This window comes from Podarcis liolepis, assembly GCF_965112155.1.
Source record: "Podarcis liolepis genome assembly, chromosome: 2".
In the NCBI taxonomy this organism is placed as follows: domain Eukaryota; kingdom Metazoa; phylum Chordata; class Lepidosauria; order Squamata; family Lacertidae; genus Podarcis; species Podarcis liolepis.
Window position 1 is genome coordinate 66,119,800 of NC_139555.1, and position 22,070 is coordinate 66,141,869.

Here is a 22,070-nt window from a genome sequence, read left to right on the forward strand (position 1 = left end):
AACTGTAAAATGTGCCACATATGACAGTTTATAACATATACACTTGTGTTCTGTTTTGTTATTTCAGGAGCAGAAGGCGTAGTGTTCCCTAAATCCATAGAAACTCCCAATGTCAGGGCAGACCCCTTCAAGGAACTAAGGTAAACTTTGGCATTTAGTTTCAATGTAACTCAAAGGCACCTTGCTCGAATTTTCTATTCTGACTGGTGGCATTTCAGCCCCTGAACAAAGAAAGGAACACCCACACATATCTTGTAGCATAGATGCTGCTGAATAGCAAGAAGGCAGGTGTGCTTAAAGTAGAACTCTGTGACTGATTGAAAAAAACGGGGAATGCATGTCACTGGAGCTTCATTCTTTCTACTTGCCTGACCTTAGAAAACCTGAGAACTCTTTTTGGCTGTGCTTACTGAAGGTGCTGAGAGCCCATAGTCAGTTACATAGTGACAGCAGGCAGAAGAATGATACCATGGTCCCATCATCTTCTGTACAGATCTGTAACCTGGGGAAAGTGTCTTTTTTATTGCTCAGCTGCCAATTCCCTGATTCATACGCTGTTGCTGGCAGCAGACCTTGTGTTCTGCACACAGCTGCCAAGTCATTTCAACATGTGAGCCACTTGGGCAATTCCTTCTCCCTTCTTCAAAGAAAGGAGTCATTGATCCATCTTAGCTCAGTATTGTCTTACACTGACTAGCAATGGGTCTCCAAGGTTTCAAGCAGGGGTTTCTCCCAGCCCAACCTAGAGGTGCCAGGGATGTTGCATGCCTTCTGCATGCAACATAAATGTTCTACTAATATACTACAGCCTTCCCCAATCCCATGAGGAATAGGTCCTCTGTGTCACTATTGAGCCCCTGGGTCACATTGTCTTTCAGGTATTGAGGGTGGCTCATCCAACACGTTAACAATGGTGTTATGCAAGAACTGAGCTAATGTTTCTCTCTGCATAGTCTTTTTGCACCTTGATAGCTTCAGTGTCCTAGGCACTTCTAGAGTTCTATTAAAATTGTTTGAGCCTCAAATGACATGTGTTGCCTTACGCATGGGCTCTAGATCTATTTCTTCTACTTCTTCATCTCTACCTGCGCTACAGTCTTGTGTGTCATCTGCAATGATAAGTTCCAGGTGATAGCACAGCCATCATTCTCTGCATACATCCTATATTCTTTTTTTTCTGACAAATGGCTTTGGATCACTGGCTACTTAACATGTGTGGGATCACTTTTTCTGAAGACAGGCATTGTACTGTTGTTGCTAGAATGACATTGCCTCTTGCCTGTCATCTTTGTGTCTTGTCTTCTCCTTGCATGTCTTTGTTTTGTGGTGGCTTGGAGAGTTAGAGTAAAGGTGAGGTGATGTTTGTAATAAACCTTTTTGGATGTTAAGACACATAGGTGTCACATTTGTCATCTTACATTGCCTATCAGCTTGTTTGGCATGAAATGCTGTTATATCGATTGTCCTTGCTTGATTTATGTATTCCTTACTGCCACAAAAAATGTAGTGACGAAAATGTTTCTTGACTATTGAATGATAAAAGAATTGCAAAAACTTGGGCTAGCATTCTGCACTTCAGCAGAACGCAGAGTTTTTCAATACAGATGCTAATGCAAAATGTCTGCAATAAAGTTCTTAAATTATATACATTCGAAAGAAACTCAAGCGCTGAGTGCAGAAACAGACCAAAACTGTAATGGAGATACCTCACAAATATGCCAAGTTTTACCCACCTGGCCATTTCTGTCCTTCACCTCTATTCCTGCAATATTTGTGGTTGAGACATTTCCCCCCAAAATGTCTTGTTTTCATGCCACAGTGGTAATGGATCATATTTTTAAAATGCTTTAAATGCATTTGGCCTTCATCCTGATGTCATGTGGGTGGCAAGAATGAAGAAATGGAGGCATGACAGAAAGAAAGCTTTGGGCTTGGATCGTCTGTGGCAACAACCATATTTTCTGTTTGTTATCCTTTCAGATTGTAGTATATACAGTAGCTTAGTATACATAGTAGCTGGCAGGAGAATGTTTGAAGCAGTAAAAGAGAGAAAAATAATGCCATGAATGAGCTGCAGAAAATTATCCTTTATGACTATGATGCTTTTAAAAAATATATAATCACTACCGAAGAAAACAAAACTCTTGCAAATTCTCTGCATGATATCCGCAAATGAGTATTAATAGCAACTAATTTGTATTGGCAGTGATCACAGTGTTTCCAGAAGAGCTTCTCAGTACATCTACAGCTACAATTCTCATTAACATTTATATAGGACATCAACGACATGCTGCTGTAAGGGGGAAAGTAAAATATGTGGGATGGGGAGAGGAGAAGATAGTTGTAAATGATTTTAAAGGGACAGGAGAATCATTGAGTCATAGAATATGAACTATGATTGAGAGGATCAGTGCTCTGACTCAGGGGGCAGCAGAGGAGCCTGTTAAAGGCAACTGACATAGCAGCCCTATGCATGTTTACTCATAAGTAAATCCCACTGAATTCAGTGGGCTTACTTTCACATCAGTGTGTGTAGGATTGCAGCCTAAGGTACTTGCAGTGAATACAGTGGGACTTACTTCTGAATAAATATGCATAGGATTGTTCTGTGGGTGGATGAATGGATGCTTGCCCAACTCTTTGGGGATTTAATGTGTAGCACCTTGTTAAAAGTTGGAATACAAAAATCAAAATGAAATCTAGGTTAATAAATATGCAAAGGTCACATATTCAGGCAATCATCACCATGCCATCTGCATGGAACCACTCACGACTGTCCATGAAATAGTGGCCCAGTGTTTCTACATTGCTGTTGTAATGGCCTCTTTTGCAACAATTAGTTGTTGGCACAATATATATATATCTAGAATTTCCATGCAAGTACAGTACATGTTATTAAGACTGACCTCTAAAAATGTTTAATTCAGCAAGTAAGGAATAAATTTTCTGGGAGTGATTATGAAATAAATAATGCAACTGGAATAATTTATGTTATGCCTCGTATACAATTCTTGCTGACAGTCATAGCAAAACAATGCAACAGGGAGAAGCTATAGAAGAAATATAGGATGTAGGCATTAGAAAATTAGAAGAGGCGAGAGCAAAGAAACACACATAATTAAAACGAAAGAGAAACGATTCAAAGAGAAGAGAAACAAAATATCCAAGGGAAATGATGTGCTATTCTGGAGCATGTTCTTTCCCTCTGGGCACCCTTAAAGGTGGCTGGGAATTGTAACTCTGTGTGGCGTAAACTGCAGTGCCCAGAATTCTTTGAATGGGTTTCGAATGGGCATTAAAGGCATGGTGTGTATACAGCTGTACAGCTTACAATACTGCATACCCTCCAACATTCCTCTGATGAAAATAGGGACTTTTCTCACTCCCACCCAGATGACCCTCCTCAACCTCCCCACCCACCCCTTAATCCCATTTTGTTTTGTTCTTTGGTAGATTTACAAAAAGAAAAACACACACCAATAAATAAATTTTAGGAAAGGACAAGATTGGATGCGGATGCACAAAGCATTTTTTAAAAAAATCAATACACCTTGTGCTGTGTTTCAGTCGTCACCCTTTCTTCTCGCTCAAGGTAGCCCTGGCCTCTGTCTGCCCCTCAGAGCCAGCATGTCATGTGGGGCTGGGCCTCAGCGGCTGCAGCCTCTCCTCCTCCTTGCCCACTCTCCAGGAGCCTCTATGAGCTGCCCAAAGGGGGAAGCTGGCAGTAGCAGCCATGGAGAGGCAACGGGATGCTCCCTTTCAGCTTCAGCCATCACCATCGCTCTCCCTGTCCCTGGCATTGATGGGGAAAATAGGGACAGTATGGGATCAAATCAAAAACCAGGACAGCTTTCATAATTCCGGGACTGTTCCTGGAAAATTGGGACACTTGGAGGGTATGAATATTGTGATAAGCCTATGTTAGGCCATGCCCTCATCCAGCTTTTTATGTCTCAGTGGGCTGGCTTGTTCAACTGGAAAGTGGTATACACCTATAGCTTGCTGATTTTTAGACTCGGAATTGACCAAATGAGTAAGCCAGGCATAGGCAAACTTGGCCCGCCAGATGGTTTTGAGATTACAATTCCCATCATCCCTGACCACTGGTCCTGTTAGCTAGGGATGATGGGAGTTGTAGTCCCAAAACAGCTGGAGGGCTGAATTTGCCTATGCCTGGAGTAAGCGATAACTTAAAGAGACACATTGAGCAGCCATGTGTAATTTGGCTTTTGTTTTCATATAGTGAAATGTTTTTCTGAAGCAGCCTATTCAGAAAAATCATGTGATCATATCACGGGATAATTGTTTTTCCCCTGTGTCAGAAGATTGCACATAATTGAGATAAGGACTTGAAGAAGAAATAAATCTTGGCAACCAGTTTTCTTTATTCTTTCCCCCCTCCTCCCACCAACATTATCTCCTCAGTTATTCTTCACTTGTATGCAAGATCTGATGAAGAAAAAGTTGGTCCCCTAGTGTTAAGAAAAAGCAAGCAAATGCAAGTATACATAATTAAAAGTACCAAGTGGCAGGTAAAATGTGCTTACACTTTGATTTTAGCTGAGAAGAATTCTCCTGTAGCATGTAGAACACTGAGCTAGCTAAATAGTCGTAGTGAGACCTGGTGTCCCAGGCAGCAATTTAAAGGCCATGTTCAGGTGAAATGGGAAGGCTTGTTTTGCAAAATAATGGCTCTGAATGAAGTAATGCTTCTTTTCATGCTGTGCTATAAAGGGTTTTAAAAAGAAAATTAAGGAAAGGGAGGAAAATAGAACTACAAATAACAGCTCACTATTAAGCCCATTGAATACATAATGATTAACATGACAAACATAGATACTCTGTATTTAAAAAGAGAGTAGTGCTGATATAAGAAAAAATGGTTAGAAAATAGAAATCATTTTATTAATACCTGCTCACAAATAATTCTAGCAAGTTTGGTTAGTTACTACGATTCTAAATTAAAGACACTGAGCTGGACTCTTAACACTAGTTAATTTTAGTTTAATTGTCACTAGATTATACCATCTGAAGGTATTCAGATAACAATGCTGCTATTGAAATCAAATATCAGATAAAGATATGAATCAGAGAAATGTGATAGTTAATATGCTGTCATTTAAACAAGTATTGTATTAATATTAAAAGCACTTCTGTAGGACCTGAAGGTTCTTACTGGGACCACCAAAAATGTTGGCTCCCAAAGAGAAACTCACACCCTCATTGCTCCTTCCCAGTCCATAAACCTTTAGTCCAAGGTTTCGTTTAGTGTGTTGTTTTAATAGTAGTTAAGATCTCTCCTCCTCAATCCCGGTCTGTAGCCATGAACATATCTTGACTGCAGATCATGGTTATGGTGGAGAGAACTCAACGTCAGTCCCAGGTTCAGACAACACACTACGCCAAACCTTCACATAGTTGCTACCCTGCAATGAACTAAAAGGACCACAGAAGAGCAAAGCAGTTGTGATCTCCTCCCTAGCAGCCAACACACTTCTGCTAAGCCATGGTGTAGATTAGGCAAACACTTCATGCAGTCTTCACAGAACATCAAATGTACATAGGGACTGTTTGTGTGAAAGTGCTGCCAGACCCAAAAAAGCCCTCCTTCAATTGGAAAGAGAACATGTCATGAAAAGGTTCAGACTCAAAGCCTTCTAAACTAATTTTGAAGTATGGAGAGTTTTGCAGGGGGAGGAGAAGTAGAGAGACAAGCAACATTTGTGTGTGTTCTGAGGTGGTGGAGTCCCGCCAGACCCACACATTTGTGATACAGACTCACAAAAGCCAATGTACTCCAACTAGTCCTTGGGAGACTCAGTTCAAATGTCAGGTCAACCATAGTGGGTGATTTGGGAAGGACATATTCACCAGATATCTAGGAGACTCATGTCACCACCAGCAAGAGGCCCTGTGTGCAATATCCTGGTGCTAGCAAAATTCCTCATCAGTAGAGTAAACAATAACCACCCAGATGCAACAATAACTGAGTAGTGTCACTGTTGACCTCTCCCCTCCCTCCAAATGAGAAAGATAGGGGGGAAGGGAATCTGGTGTCCAAATAGAAATAAGCATCACATAAATAATCTAACAATATCATGAATACAGATGTCACAGACGGAGGTCAGAGATGATATGCAGCATCTCTAGCAGCTGAAATTCTCGTTATTAGACATATGAGACCCCTTTCTAACACTAGCTCTGTATCACTATGGATTTAGTATTGCTGTGAGATCAGATTCTGTAGCCATTTCTTCTCCAGTGTCAGTTTTATGACTGCAGAAGCCTGAGGTTTCCCAATTGCCCATCAACCTGGAATTATTCACTTAAGCTGTTTTACAATCATTTTTGCTTCTCTGTTCTTCATGTTGCAAAAAAATATATTCTCAGAATCTGCTTTAAGATGCATTTACTTTAATACCATACTTTTTGCAGTGTGCCAACTTTCACTATTTATTAGAGTTGATTTTGGGGTGCATGTGGGGAAAAGAGGAAGAGAAACTCCTGATGCGCAACTGGAATTCTGCTCACGCAGCGTTGGATAGAACTGTAATGTTTTTGTGACCCTGTTTGTATGTAATCTTACGTGATGCATGGTAGTTACCACTCCCTTTGGCCATACCAGATGAAGCAGGCACACTGCTAACCAGTGCTGGTGGTTTGTTTCTCACAAACCACAAGCAATAAGCCAGAAACAAAGCCTCACTTTTGGAAAGAAAGAAACCACAAGCACTGGTTCGCATGGGGTACATATGGGGAGGAGTGCAGCCAACAAAATGGGGGGTTTTTTATTCCCTTTTTCCTGAAATGCAAGGCAAGGAGTAAGGTATGTGAGATTTGAGAATGCAAGTGATTAAGATTTCAGAGAGCCAGATTTTATACTATAGCTTACTGTCATGCATGAGCCAAGCCTGTGTGTGTAAAAATTCTATTATCATCAGAATTAAAGAGGCCAGTGCCCTGATTTATACTCACTGAGGCATGGAGTAGAAGCGGGGTTAAAACCTCGTTCCTTTGGCTTCATTGAGACTTGAAAATGTAGCCCAACGCATTTGGAATTAAAAACAGAAGCAAAAGAATCCACAGTGAACCACAATCATACACAGGACAGCACTTAATGTATTTCATATGCCAAGCTTTTGAAATATGCAGATATTTATAGTGCTTAAATGATGACAGTTGAGACCTTCAGGCTGCAGCACCCATAGGATGAATTTTATCTCTTAGGGGTTTTTATTCCTATGTTTACTAGTATGAAGAACTGAAAATTATTCCCCAGATTTGAAAACAAATCCCAGTATTTTGAGACATGTAACTGGCAAAGGTAGGTTAATGCTGAGCAAGCGTGGGAAGCATTCAGCTACTATAGGAAAATGTGATCATGTGGAAGGCAGTTGTTGTCACGATTATCTCTTCTAGGTAGACCTCTAGGGGATTTTTGTATTATACCCACATTAATAATATAAACTATTATTATTATTTATTAAGCTCATCACTCACTATAATTTGCACTGCTTATGCAGTCTTAAACATACACACATACAAGAAGAAAAAATAAAGGGGGAAGAAATTTCCCCACTTTAAATATAGGGAGCAGAAGGAGAAAAATGCAACTTTCTGCAGCGGTTGGGTTGCCTCAGAAGGCAAGGAACAACTTAATAACATAGTCCTTCCCTTCCAGTGACCGCTGTCTTTCTGGGTGATGTGGGAAAGCATTTGCTTCAAAATGTGGCCAGCCAGCCCTGCTAATTTTGCAGATCCTGCTGCTCATTCAGCTGACAGGGACCCTGAACTTTTGTCCCTGAGTCCTCCCTCTCCTGGTGGCACATTTCTGCCATGTACAGGAAACATGCTGAAAAGTTCCTCTGCCATGGCACACAAAGCTAAATTTGGGGCTACTTTTTCACAAAGGACACGGAGGAGGGAGCCATTCAACCTCCTAGCAACATCCTACCTTCCTTGTGAAAACAGAAGAGTCAACAATTACAAAGTAAAGAGACAGGAGGTGTCTGAAGCTGCAATTTCAGTTAATTTGATATTCCTTTTCAGCCGGAACTAGCATCTGGTCACGAAATAAATGCACTACTTGCCTCTACGGCACAATGGTGGCAGCTTTATGCTTATCCGACGACTCTGTATCTTTTCTATTCTTCTAGCAAAGTGAGATAGGAACCAAGAAGTTGGGAGAGGCAAAATACCACTCTCTGAGTTCACTTCTCTAAAAACTATTTTAAATAGTGCCAAAAAAGTTCCTTTTGTTCCACAGCAGCAGTTTAGCTTCTGATATGCCTGTTCTTTTATCCCACATTAAGAACGTGTTTCAATTGTTTCTTCCCACTGATAGAAGCAGTTTCATTTCTTCCCGTATTTCACCAGCTGCCAGAATTCATAGTGGAATTATAGAGCTGCCTTATTTTGAAGAGCAAAAACTAGGACACATTTTGCTGACCTGCTTTTAACTATGGATGGCTATGACAACTCTACCCATGAAAAAGAGGACGTGTCCTGGAAAAAGAGGACATATGGCAACCATAACTATGACCAGATAGTACATGGGAGCCTGACATTTTAACCTTTTTGCATCACTTTTAGCATCAGTAGTTATCACTATTCACATCTGCTGCAGTTTTTTTCTGTCTTTGCATCTTCGCACAAAAGCATACACATACAATGGTACAGAAGATTTTGTTTTTTTAAGCTATTCCATCTGTATTCCACTAACCTTGTACATAAAATGGGACCTTAAGGATATTAATAATAGCCATTTCATACTTTATGGCAGACTCGTGCTAGTGAAACGGCTTAATACTTAATTATAGTGCTCACCCTTCCCTCAAGTACACATGACATTGTGCAGATGAATTTTTGCAGTGATGGTGGAATTATTTAGTTACTCATCATATAATCAAGTACGTATGTTGTCTGTGCTGTGTTCAAGAGGAAGTTGTGATACTTACACTGGAGAGCTGGTATATGTCTAAGCACTGCTGTTTAAAGCGGTCAGATATTTGGGGGGCAGGAAAAAAGAAATTTTTTTAAATACCCTTCAGCTTCTACAGCGCATATATGTTTAGTGAGATATACATATATGTTTAGTGAGATATATATACACACACACACACTGATTAAGGTTGGCCATAGCAAATAATGCTGAACAACATTGGCCTGATTTGCGTGATACTCTAAACCAAACTATGACTTACTGGGACTTTGCAAAGATGAAGGCCCCCAGAGAGGAGTTTGCATGTGCATGAACACCCCCCCCCCCACACACACACACATGGTTTTTTTACTCTGGTGCTGCACTGGGCCATACGGATAGTGTGTGTGTGTGTGTGTGTGTGTGTGTGTGTGTGTAATTGACCATCACCATTATCATTATATTTATCGCTTGCCTCTTCCCCAGAATTGGGACACAAGATAACTCACAAAAATTGAAACAACAAGGATAAAACACAGAAAGCTAAAAGCATATAAAAGGTAATAATTAAAAAGCAATTAAACTATAATAGAATTAAATCTATATAAAAGCAAATCTATAAAATTTAGTAAACAAGTCGGGTATATATAAAAAAAGCACAGAAGTAAAAACCCTTTCCTTAAAAACAGTTCTAAAATCTTGCCGGAATAAAACTGTTTTCACCTGCTGGCGGAAGGACAAGGAGGGAGCCAGTCTAGCCTCTCTTGGAAGGGAGTTCCAGAATCTGGAAGCATCCACTGAGAAGGCCCTCTACCACATCCCAACCTGTAAGGGCAAAGGGACAGAGGGAAGAGCCTCCCTCGAAGACCATAGAACCCAGGCTGGTTCCTATGGGAGAACATGGGTCTTTCCGATAGCCTATATGGCCTAAGCCATATAGAGCTTTATAAGTCATAACCGTAACTGTCCTCTCTTAGCAACGTGGCTGCAGGTTACTTTCTGGAAGCCCACACGTTTGCATGGTTCTGGTAAGCTCTGGTTTCACTTGAGATTCTTAAAGGGTTTTAGGATGGTTTCTGCAAGATTCTTACAGGTTTCTCTTGCAGGATTTTAGGGTGCTTTATGTAAGATTGCCTCTTAAAGGGTCACTTTGATATGATTTAGGAATAAAAGAATTTGGCAATTGCTATGCAAAGGTGTTTTTAGGGAAAACAAGTTAGCAGCATCCACCAGGAACTTCATTGAAATCACAGCAAATTGAGCAAACACCTTTATTATTATTATTTTTACTTATTTCAATGTGAGCTATATATGTAACTCCCCACTCCCATCCTACTCACCTGGAACACACTTCTTCAAACTTACTTTGAACTAGGGCCAACCCAGGTAGACCCTAGCAACCTAATGTTTTGCGAGGGTTGAGCCCTGGAATGTGGTGTTAATAACGAAGCTGAAACTGACTTTGAAGTACATCCACAAAAAATACTACTGCATCTTCTGTGTTGAAAATCAGTTATTCGACATCTGTCCAGAAAGAAGAGTAGCAAACCAATGCTATTTCTTTAGGGACAACTTACATGACATTGCTCCTTCCTCTTTTGCAGTGAAATATTTCTGAAGAAGCATTTGTGTGAGGCTAGCTGAAAAGCAATGTGCTATAAATCAGTACTGGTACCACAATGCAATATGGCATTTTTAATAAACTATGAGATTCCCCATCACAAGTGTTATCATAACCACAGTTATGTGTGAAATACAGCAGCCCGCACAGAGACGGCTGCACTTGGAATAAAACTGCAAGGGGAATTATGGCCATTACCTAGTCCAGTGTACACAATTGCAGCCCATGTTCATGTTATTTATTTGTTTTGTCAGCTGTGCATGATTTGGAGTCATGGGCAGGATTGTTATGAAACTGGACTTTAGATAACCCCCTTAGGGAATATGACAAGACCATTTCTTCCCTTTCACTTGATTCCTGGCTACCAAGGTGAATGCCCATTTCAGCAGATGAAATCTGATGTTTGGCCTCCTTTCAAGATTTGGTTTGATGTGTTAAGCTTTCTCCTCACTAACCACAAATTGTAGCCAAGGACAAACCTCAGCTTAGCTTAGTGTATCACAGCAGTAAAAAAAAGACAACGGGGAGTAAAGCTGGCCTGACAAACCATAGTTTGGTTTATACAATATACAAATCATGTGATTCTTTAATATGAACTAGTTAAAAAGTTTAATTCAGCCGTTGTTGCTGTTTAGTCATTTAGTCGTGTCCGACTCTTCGTGACCCCATGGACCAGAGCAGCCAGGCACTCCTGTCTCCCACTGCCTCCCACAGTTTGGTCAAACTCATGTTAGTAGCTTCAAGAACACTATCCAACCATCTCATCCTCTGTCGTCCCCTTCTCCTTGTGCCCTCCATCTTTCCCAACATCAGGGTCTTTTCCAGGGAGTCTTCTCTTCTCATGAGGTGGCCAAAGTATTGGAGCCTCAGCTTCAGGATCTGTCCTTCCAGTGAGCACTCAGGGCTGATTTCTTTAAGAATGGATAGGCTTGATCTTCTTGCAGTCCATGGGACTCTCAAGTGTCTCCTCCAGCACCATAATTCAAAAGCGTCAATTCTTTGGTGATCAGCCTTCTTTATGGTCCAGCTGTCACTTCCATACATCACTACTGGGAAAACCATAGCTTTAACGATACAGACCTTTGTCGGCAAGGTGATGTCTCTGCTTTTTATATCTATGAAAATGTGGTTATTTTTGGTCAGTTGTGCTAGCCTACATCTATATATTCTGTCTAGATTTTTATAACTAGTTAAAGTAGCTGGGAAATTTACAAAGACTGAAAGAGTTTGACAAAATATTTTAAAGGTACCAGTAAGAACAATTTCATGGCAAATATTATGCAAGTGTGACCCAAATGATCAGGAAGGATTCTGATTTCTGATTGGGCAGCATGAATTTAGATAAAATCAGATGAGCACTTCTCCTTGATATCACTTCTCTGGGCTTTCTGGTGGTGGTAGAGCTGCTTTCGAAAGCTGTTGCTCCATTCCTTGTGAGATCTTCAGTTCATGCTGGTTTTCTTGACCAAGGAGTGCACAACTGGACTTTATTTTCACCATAAATAAAGGATATATCCATTAATGGGGACAGGCTTTATGTTATGGGGGAACTGAGATGTTATGTATTTTTATTTATTTACTTCATGGGGGGGCATCTGCCCCTCGGCCACCTCCCCCCCCCCCCGGCTATGCTCATGCTGGCATCATTAAATTTCCATTAGAGGTTGAAGTCAAGGCAGAGGAGGGGAGCATTGAAAGAAAAGGCATGTTGCACAGCAGCAGTGGCCATTGCATAGGAGTGAGAAGGAAGGAACACTGAGGAGTAAAGTGGTGGTTTAAAACAGTGGCAGAAGTTTGAGTAAAACAAGAATGGAGGGAGCAGAAAGGAAAATGTCAGTTTTACAAAAACAGCAGAGGTTTGAACAAAACAAGTGAAAAGAAACTGATAAGAAAAAAATGGTGATTTTAAATAATGACAGAGGTTTGAGTAGAGTGAGCAAGGAGTGACAGCTTAAAACAATGTGCACAAGACGGGAGTTGGAAAAGGCTCTGTTTTGTTAGCCTTTTGATGTTGTACCCATCTCTGATATTTCTTCTTGTTAAAACTGGTTTGTTTGTTCATTTTTTAAAATAACCCCTCTGTGTGCCTCTATCCCTGCTTTACTCAAACATCTGCCATTGTTTAAATCCACAATTTTCATATCACTGTCCCTAAACCCACTCTTTACTCAGACAAGAAGCAAGATGGCAACAACACTGAAAGGAAAAATAGGGCTGTTTTAAACTTCTCCCTCTTGCAATCCTCAGTTGCCTTGTGTGAGAGATAAGGGATGTGGAGGCCTTAAATATTCCACAGTATGTTACACTTGTCATGTACTTCACTCCTGGTACCATGCGTTGTCCTCAACTTAAGGTTCCAGATTCTGTAACTGACAAGCTTGCTCTTAATATCTATTCATCTTAAAGATACAGTGGATGCTCGGGTTGCAAACGTGATCCATGCGGGAGGCACGTTCACAACCCGCAGCATTCGCAACCCACAGTGCCACATCAGCGCACACGCGGGTTGCAATTTGGCGCTTATGCGCAAAGCACAATTTAGTGCTTCTGCGCAAGCGCCGAAACCCGAAAGTAACCCATTCCAGTACTTCTGGGTTTGGCGTGGTGTGCAACCTGAAAACACGCAACCTGAAGCATCTGTAACCCGAGGTATGACTGTACAGTAACATATATCATTGCAGAGTGTGTGCAAAGCGGGCTGCATAACAAGAGGCATGGAAATCATGCTGATCTGCATGGTAAAGGAAAGTTGATAAATGGAGAAGGATGGAAGGAGGAAAGGAGTGAAGGTGAAAATGGGTGTGCAAAGGAGGTTGCAAAAATGGATGGAGTAGGAGGCATGGGAATGAGGTTGAAGATAAAAGCAGGGGTATGAAAGAATCTGTATAATAGGACAGGATGGTAGCTTCATAAGGTGAAAAGGATGCTTCGTAGTTGCAAAGTGTTGGAGGAGGAAGACACGGGATGTTGTGTGCAGGGTGGGGTTCCACAAAAGGAAAGCGGGAGGCATGGACAGGGGTGATGGTGAAAACAGGGAAGCAAAGTCAGACTGCAGAACAGAAAAGTGGCTTCAAGAACAGAGTTGGGATGGTAAAAAGTGTGCTCAGTAGTTTCATGGGGTGAGAAGGGAAGCTCTAGGGTGTTAATGTGGTGGAAATGGCAGTAAGAGGGGTTAGCAAGCAGAGCAAACAAGGGCACACTTAAATCATTGAAAGACTCTTGGGGAATGTCAACTGCATTTAGGTATGCTGAGATCTGGCAAAAGGGGGATGTTATTTACTCTGATATAAAGCTACTGATATTGCGCCTTGAACTTTAGAAAGGGGGGTCAAATAATTGAGGGTTGCATAGTGGGGCTCTGCTATCTAATTTAAGTTAAGCTCTCAACAGGGCTGTCAGTCCACTGTTGTTATGACAACAAACACCCTGTTCCAGACATTCCATCTGTTGGCTGCAGCCGGAAATCAATAGCTATTTTCATAACAATGTGAGCGCTAGAAGAAATAGGTATTATACTGAAGTATAATGGTATTTTTAACATTTCAAAATGCAATATTTTATAGACTTATGTTGAGAGATCATAAATAATATTCTTGTGTTTGCAAAGCCTTTACCCTCTGTTAAATTATACATAGTGTGAATTATAGCTGTTTTCCTCTAAGATCAAACAGAAGTAGCTACGTTTCCCCCCTGATGGCTTAAAGTGATCTTATCTTTTAATGACAGGTTGCTGCCACTGAGCTGCTCTTCACATGTATAATTCTGGGCAGATTTAACCCAAAGGACATTGTGGCTGACTGAGCTTCTATTATTATTATTATTATTATTATTATTATTATTATTATTATTATTATTTTCCTTGGCATACATAGTATATCACAGCCGTCCATGATTTTGTCAAAGCTATCTAATTCCATCACTTTTAAGAGGATTGTAGTCTTTTACCTTAGACCACAGAGACCAAACAATTAATGAGGGCTGATTTCTAAAGATGTTTAAAATTAACGTCCACGAAGATAAGGCATAGTGTTCTACCTTCACTTTTCCTGTTCTGGGTCAGTAGTGAGGGGGTCACCAGTAGCCTTTGATAAGGCACATTTAATGTGAAACTATCATTTTTTGTGTTTTTGTATGTGTGTGTATTCTTTTTTGTAACATGCACAAAAGCAAATTCCTCGAGGCTTTAATTTCCAAGGTGTCTGGGATATGGTTAGGAACCACAGACCAATTTTTTCCCCTACCACTGCTAGACTTCAAAGCTAAAGTAAAGCAGAAAACACACCTCTGAAATGCCCAAACTATAATGCCCAAATATAATGGCTTTGTCTCATTTCCAGAGATGCAAGCAAACAGACAAAACACATTCCCACACACAAACAAACCCCCCAAATATGAACTTTGGCTAAATATCATACTGAAGTTCTGCCTTTTTTCTAGCTCACTAGAAAAATGGAAGTTCCGTTTGTTATTCACTGAATTGTGCCTTTAGGTATCAATTAAATTGGACCTCTGCTGTCAACAATGGACAACACATCTATAAAATGTAGTCACTTATAGCCTAAATCCAAATAAAAAGTCCTCTTTTATTTTGTTGGGTCTCCTTGGCTTTTGTTGAACAAACAGTGGGATGAACTGGTTGAGAAAGTCAAAAAGTTGAAACTGAATGAGCTGAACAACTGAAACAAATAATGTAAACATTGTTAAATATTTATATCCCGCCCTTCCTCCTGGAATACCAGGTTGGGGAACAATAAAAACATTGTAAAACCCTGAATGACTTGGAGCCATCCATTTATAGAGAGAACTGCTAAAAATATCATCAACATCAGATTTAAAATAACCAGAAACTGAAATATAGTGAAGAGTTTAAGCAGAACAGTTAAAAACAACCAAAGTCTTGAGAAAATGACCAAGTTCCATAATCAGATCGCCACTATGGAAAAGGCCCTCTCTTATGTCACGTATTATACCTGACAATGGAAGGCCTTGTTTGGGGAGAAGGCAGGCCCTGTCGGAAGAAGGCAGTTCTTCAGGCATCTAAGATTCAAGTCTTTAAGACTCAACTTAGCAATACTTTTAGCTCAGAATGAAATGAAAGCATTCTGGCAGCCAGTGCAAGAACCAGTGAAATATTGCTCCCCACTCTACCCTCCATGCTAATTAAATCCTACACAACCTGATGAATAAAAAACATTCCTACTGTATATTGCTCTGTGTGCCCTAACTGCAAGCATCAGACAAGAGGAAAGCCACTGTTGTAATTTTAAAAAAAATTACCTCAGAAAGTTTCTGATAACTTAATATTATTTGTCCCAGTGCTGTTCAAAACCAGTCTCAATGGCTCTGACATCTATGATTAGACGCTCAGTTAAGTTTCTAGATTGCCCAAGGAAAGAGTTACACATCAGAATAACACGAAGAAGGCAATTTAACAAGGTGGCATTCTTTCCTATTCTGTGCAGCAAATGGTGATATCTACCCACGTTTAGTTGTTCCTTCTGCATTCTCTATGGTGCCAGTAGTTAAGCAAGTAAGTTTTGACTTTGTAATGGAGTCTGTGGACAGTGTGTTGGGGTGGCAACACAAATCTGAGCTCTCAAAAGCTTAGGCACTGCTGCTTATCTTGTCAAGGAGGCATTAAATAAGTAACCTCCATTCTGAAAAAAACCCTCCACTAACAACCTCACTAGAATGCACTGGTTATGTGTTGGAAAGGGTACTTTCAGGCCAAACCAACTAAACCTATACTATACAGGTCCTTAAATTATAGTTTGATGAGCATACAGAAATGTTTTCCAAAAGCTTAAACACAAGTAAAACAACATTTATCTATTTCATGGCAGTTGTTTGTGTCTCACCTTCAGAAGAAAAACGCTTCCAAGGCTATGTACATGAAACACTAAGCTACAGTAAAATAGAAAATAAAAACACAGCATACAGGCTCAACATATAAAAAGCCACCAAGTTCTTTCCCACAGGGCAATTGGTGATAAAATGGCTGGGGCTACTTGAAGCCAACCCAAATCAGACTGAGATAGTCTTTGCCTGCCTCCCTCTCTCCCTGCTGGAAAGAATCCTTCCCATAGGATAATTGTTGGTAACTCGCCCTGGTGCCTGAGAGAGTTAAGTCCCATTAGTACAGGCTCTGAGATAGTTTTCTTTACCTGCTTCTCTTCTTATACCAAAACCATGTTTAAGGAAATGAGAGCAGTTCCCCACTGTTTGCTTATGGAAATAATTGTTTTGTTATGCATAAAAAAGGCAAACACACACACGCACACACACACCCAAAACCTTGCCTTGGTTGGGTCTGAAAAAGCAGCAGTTAACAGCTGGACTTTAGTCATCTCAGATTTAGAAGTGGCAGCCACTGCTTTTCCCATCAGCCAAAGTAGCTGTTAGAAATGCATGTATAAATATGTACGTGAAGTCTCATTGGCAAGTGAAACAATGCAGTCATTTTAATTTCATCTACACGAGGACAGTGTGTCCTTGGCCAGAATGAGGCAAGCGACTATTAAAGGAACGTATTTCATACAGCGTCACATGACTTGAGGGTGATGTAGGAAATGTGGAGGCAGAAATTTGATTACCACAGTAATAAGCTGAAAGCAACTGTCTGGGTCCAAGAAAGACTTAACAAAACTCATACTGATGTAGGACTAGGTCCTCTGAGGACATGGGGTGAATAATCTTTTTCTTGGGAAGCTGGCACAAACTGATGCATAAACTGCAGATTGAGAAAGCCACTTCTTTGTTGAAGTGGGTAGCAGTTGTCAAAGGTGGATAGTCCACTTGTGGAACTCAAATTCAAGTGGAGTTTGCAGTTGTGATGCAATATTTGTAAGGCACAAAAGATAGACAGAGAAAGGCAATCTTCTCCCTGCTGCATTAGGTAAGGCCAGTGCTGTGTGTGGATGGTTTTGTAATATGATGTGAAAAGGAACGTGAGATTGCAAACCATTATGCTTAGGAAGCTGGGAGATTCTACAGTTCACCTTCTTCTATCCATGAGTAAAGCGTGCTTGCTCTTTGAGGCAAAACAGATAGCCAGAAGCCTCACAGGATCTCTCAGTTGCTGGACTGTATTCTTTCAGCTGGCAGATTGGAAGAGATTTACCCTTTGAATCCCCAGCAATTTAATAATAAGCCAAGGATGGACACAATCTGTAAACTTCAGGCAGGCAGCTCTATTCTGATAATTCATAGAAGCAGAACAGTCCACCTAAGTTCTTCCTCATTCACCTTGCCAAAAAAAGCAATGTTTTCTTGTATTCCTCCTTTCATTTGTGAAAAATATCAAGCATTAGACCTTATTGTAAAATGTGTTTCACAGGCAGAAGCTTACAAATACTTTCCAGAGGCGGGGAGGGGGGAGGGGGAGGGCATAATTTGACCAACATAATATATCACCTGTTGTCAGGGCTGCCGCCCAGTCCCAGCTCACATAGGACCAAGTCAGCCAGCGTTCAGTTTCAAAGAGTCTTTATTGGATTACAGGTTCCATTTCCAAACTGCAACGTGCAGCCCTACTTCTTCTAGGTCAGAACGACGAAGACCCGTCTGAGTCTCCGCCTCTAGCACACCAGCTTAATACCCTAGCCTTGCTCCACCTCCTGCGCCTTTCCTTCCGTCTCTGGGTCCTCCTGCCCCCCTGGGTCTCTCCCTTCCTACTCTCTTCTGACGCGGACCCCCCTGACCCTTCCGCCTCCTTGCGGCGGGCTTTGGGACCCGGTTCACTCTCTGGGCTGCTGACTGCGCCAGCTTCCGTTACATTTGAACTTGGCGCGCGCGCCCAACTCTCCACTTTCCTCTTGATCGTTTCCTCGCTCCCCGAGGTGGGCGTGACTACTCCTGACTCATGCCCTCCCTCCTTCTGAAAGTCTCCGGAGCCCGATATCTGGTCCCCTTTCTCCCCGCTGCTCCCGGCTGGGAACGTGGGTCCCGATCTCCAACTGCTGCTTTCTGATCCCTCTCTGGACCCTTCTTCCTGGGGTGTCCCCCTGCTCTCCCCCCTTGCTCTGGCTGCTGGCGCTCCCTTCTGGGAATCCTCGGACTCGCTAGACAGGCTCGGTGATCTCGGGTCGTCATCCCCACTCATCCTTCCTTCGTATTCCTCCCCCTCGCTCTCTGTCTCCTCCCTTCTCTGCGTCTCTGCTCCTGAACCCCTGACACCTGTGAACTCCTTAAAAGAGTCATTTTTCCTGCTTTTGTTACATAATAAGCTTTCTTCTGAAAGGGTCCCTCTGTTTCACCCAAAGAAATAAAAAGGTGACTCTTTATTTCTAATGAAAATTGTGGGAGCCACATTTCACCAGGCCATAAAAGGGGCTCTGGGGATTGAGTTAAGAAAGTAAACAAAACAAAAATGTCCAAACTACTCAGGCACAGTATCAAATGAGGTCATAAAGAAAGAAGAGGGAAGTGGCCTCCCAGCAGGTTTCAGTACAGCAGAAAAGCTCAGGCAATGAAGGGATACTGCAGCTAAAGTGAAATGTTCCCTTCCAGTGAACTTAATGAAAATCTGCTTACATTTGATATAACAAAGGCTAAAAGCAAGAGGTGGCATTTTATGCCTATCATGCTGAAATTTGCCTGTGGTGGAGGAGGATAAACTACAGCACGTCCTATTTGACTCTTTAGATATTAGCATTTTAAGAGACAAGAAGTAAAGTGACATATAATGCCAAGTTATCATTTTTTATTAAGGATTTGGTTTCTTACCTTTAATGAAAGAGTTATAATAATTAATGGTGGGATGTTAAAATTGCTCATTTCGATATATAAAATGCAGTATCTCCTTGTAGGATGTCAGAGGTTAAAGATTATTGCTGCTTTATAAGGCTCTCAATTGCCTATATTATGGCCCTCAGCATATTGTGGGAAAGTGTGTTTTTGGATAAGCCTGTAATATACTCAGGTTGTCTGTTAAAGTAACCAGGCTTCTTGTAAAACAGGTAAGGGACAAATCATGTGGCTGTACGGGGACACTACGCTTCTGCTGGCAAGCAGGATTGTGTCCCATGTATGCATATTTGTGTGTTTGGAGAGTGTCTGTGAAATTAATTAAGAGAAGTATTCTCCTTTAGCTACTTTATCACCACTAAGGAAAGGCTTAATGGAGAAAAATCACTAAGATTTGTTACATTAAAAAAAAAAACACCTATAAGTCTTTAGAACTGTTTTTAATGTTGCATTTTAAATTGTTGTAACTTGCCCTGGGACCTTAGATGACAAGTGGGTCATCTTTTTAATATTTTGTTGGAAGCCGCCCAGAGTGGCTGGGGAAACCCAGCCACATGGGCAGGGTATAAATTATTATTATTATTATTATTATTATTATTATTATTATTATTATTTAATTAAAATGGTAGTAGCCGCAGCAGCAGCAACAACAATTTCTACGCTGACCTCTTAAATTTAGATTATAAGGATTCAATAAGTAACAACAACAATGATAAATATTTCTAGAAAACCTTGGAATGTTCATATATCCTTGCATGGATATATCACAGCAAGCTTTAGAACAATTTTCACAGAATCATAGAATTGTAGAGTTGGAAGGTACCCCAAGGGTCATCTCGTTCAACCCGCTGCAATTCAGGGATCTCAGGAATTTTAATTTTGCAAAGTGGATTAGTATTAATATAGCCATATTTATATATCCATGTTTACAAATGGGATACTGAGGCAACTCACTACTGAAGCCTCAACACCTAAAATATGGAATGTTTTGGCAAATCCTTATAATTTTTATAAATGGATTCCAAATATCATCGCATTTATCCATATACAATCTGCATCTAAAAGCAATCTGCTCCTATGTTGCAAGAGTTGCCGTATCTTCCATCCATTGATCTAAAGGGTCCAGAGTAATATTTTTGATAATTGTATATAGATTGGAATAACAGCATTTTTTATACACCTATATATTGTGTTGTACTATAGTTTCAAGCACTCTTTTCTTTTGTTTCATTTACTTTATTTGTACACTCAAATTTTTCAGAGAGAGAGAGAGATGGATGGAATGTTTTGGTCGTTTGTAAAATCCTATTTTTTCATATTTTTGTTTACATCTGCATAGAGTTACAAAGAGTAAAAGGCATATCCACCACAAACTAGTCTTAAAGGTTCATTTCATCCACTGTTGGTTGCTGAACAGCAGGTGTCAGCTGTCACTCTTTTCAGGCATCCACTACCCACCTGGTTTGGACTGATACCAACAGTGACCAAGAGAGATGAAAGGCTTCGGTGTTGCTGAGGCATCCATCCCATAAACCATATTTCATTCCATATCTAATCCCGTCACCCATTATATGTGCACTCCATATGTGGAGCAGATGACTCGAGGGAACAGAACTAGCATGCGGGCCTTTTCATCTCCAGCCCACAACTTGAATTTAGACCAGGTGGGCAGTAACTAAACCTCCAGATGCCACGGATTTCAAAATGGTTTCATTCCAGATCCTTTTGGGCATATATCCATGTTTTTAATCACCTTTGCAATTAGCGAGGATACTTTTTAAAACTTGCATGCTAAAGGATAACAAGGATGAAACGGAATGCTATTAACCCCCCCTGAGATGGTCCTTTATTATTATTTTTCTAAACAGCTGTGAAGCTTCCACATCCAGTGCTCTTCACTTGTCCATGGTGTATGTCAAGGACTTTAGCTATTAATGATGTGCCTCTTGAACAAGTTCTTATGATAAAATGTAGTTTGAAATCTCCTGAGATGTTAATATGAAATCCATTTTACAACCGTTCAAGTAAGCCCAAGTAGAATTTATTGCCTGGTCCAGCTGGAGGGAATTTCTGTGGCCAAAGTTTATGCCACTAATGGGAGTTTGATTTTAAGGTCTTCACAGGGCCATTCTTTTAAAGCTGTTTCCTTCTCGTCTTGATAGGAAGTAGCTGTCACAAATTAAGAACTGAGTCAGTGTTTTGCTAATATACTCCATCCTTTCTTTCTGTGCTCCTTATTTTCCAGACACAGACACAGCTACTACAATAGTCAGTCTTTGGTTTCCTGTACCAAAAATGCCAAAAACACATACAAAATCGCATGTATTGGAAATAATGAAGTGATTCAGTGCTTAACAAAGCATGTTTTTCCTGGTTTGATCCAAGAACAAAAAAAAGTAGGGATACTTCTATACTACCCTGCCTAGAAGTAAACTATAATTTGCTATTTTGTTCAAACCAACAAACAGTGAGTTGCCTCACACCAGGATAAGACTCTAGAACGCATAGTATGTGAAGAGAAGTGTAAGCATGCTAGCCTATATTCCCGTCCCCTTATTTATGTAATGCCTCACTGTGGTTCACAGTATGTCTGATCTACTCCGTTGTCAAACTGAGGCGATAGCTCGGTTGGTAAAGCATGAGATTCTTAATCTCAGGGTTGTGGGTTAGAGCTACACATTGGGCAAAAGATTCCTGCATTGCAAACAGTTGGACTAGATGACCCTTATGGTCCCTTCCAACTCTACTCTAATTCTATGATACTAACTCTTTACTGAGTACACT

The 22,070-nt window shown here is 40.7% G+C and overlaps 1 protein-coding gene across 2 annotated transcripts in view; it reads left to right on the plus strand.

The window, feature by feature from the left end:
• The window catches only part of SGCD (sarcoglycan delta), a 398,371-nt gene that overhangs the window by 345,295 nt on the left and 31,006 nt on the right, over window positions 1–22,070 (plus strand). For both annotated transcript variants that reach the window (XM_083488523.1, XM_083488522.1), the window contains one exon: window positions 68–140. In XM_083488523.1, coding sequence (XP_083344649.1) covers window positions 68–140 — 73 coding nt within the window. The remainder of the gene's footprint in view (window positions 1–67; window positions 141–22,070) is intronic.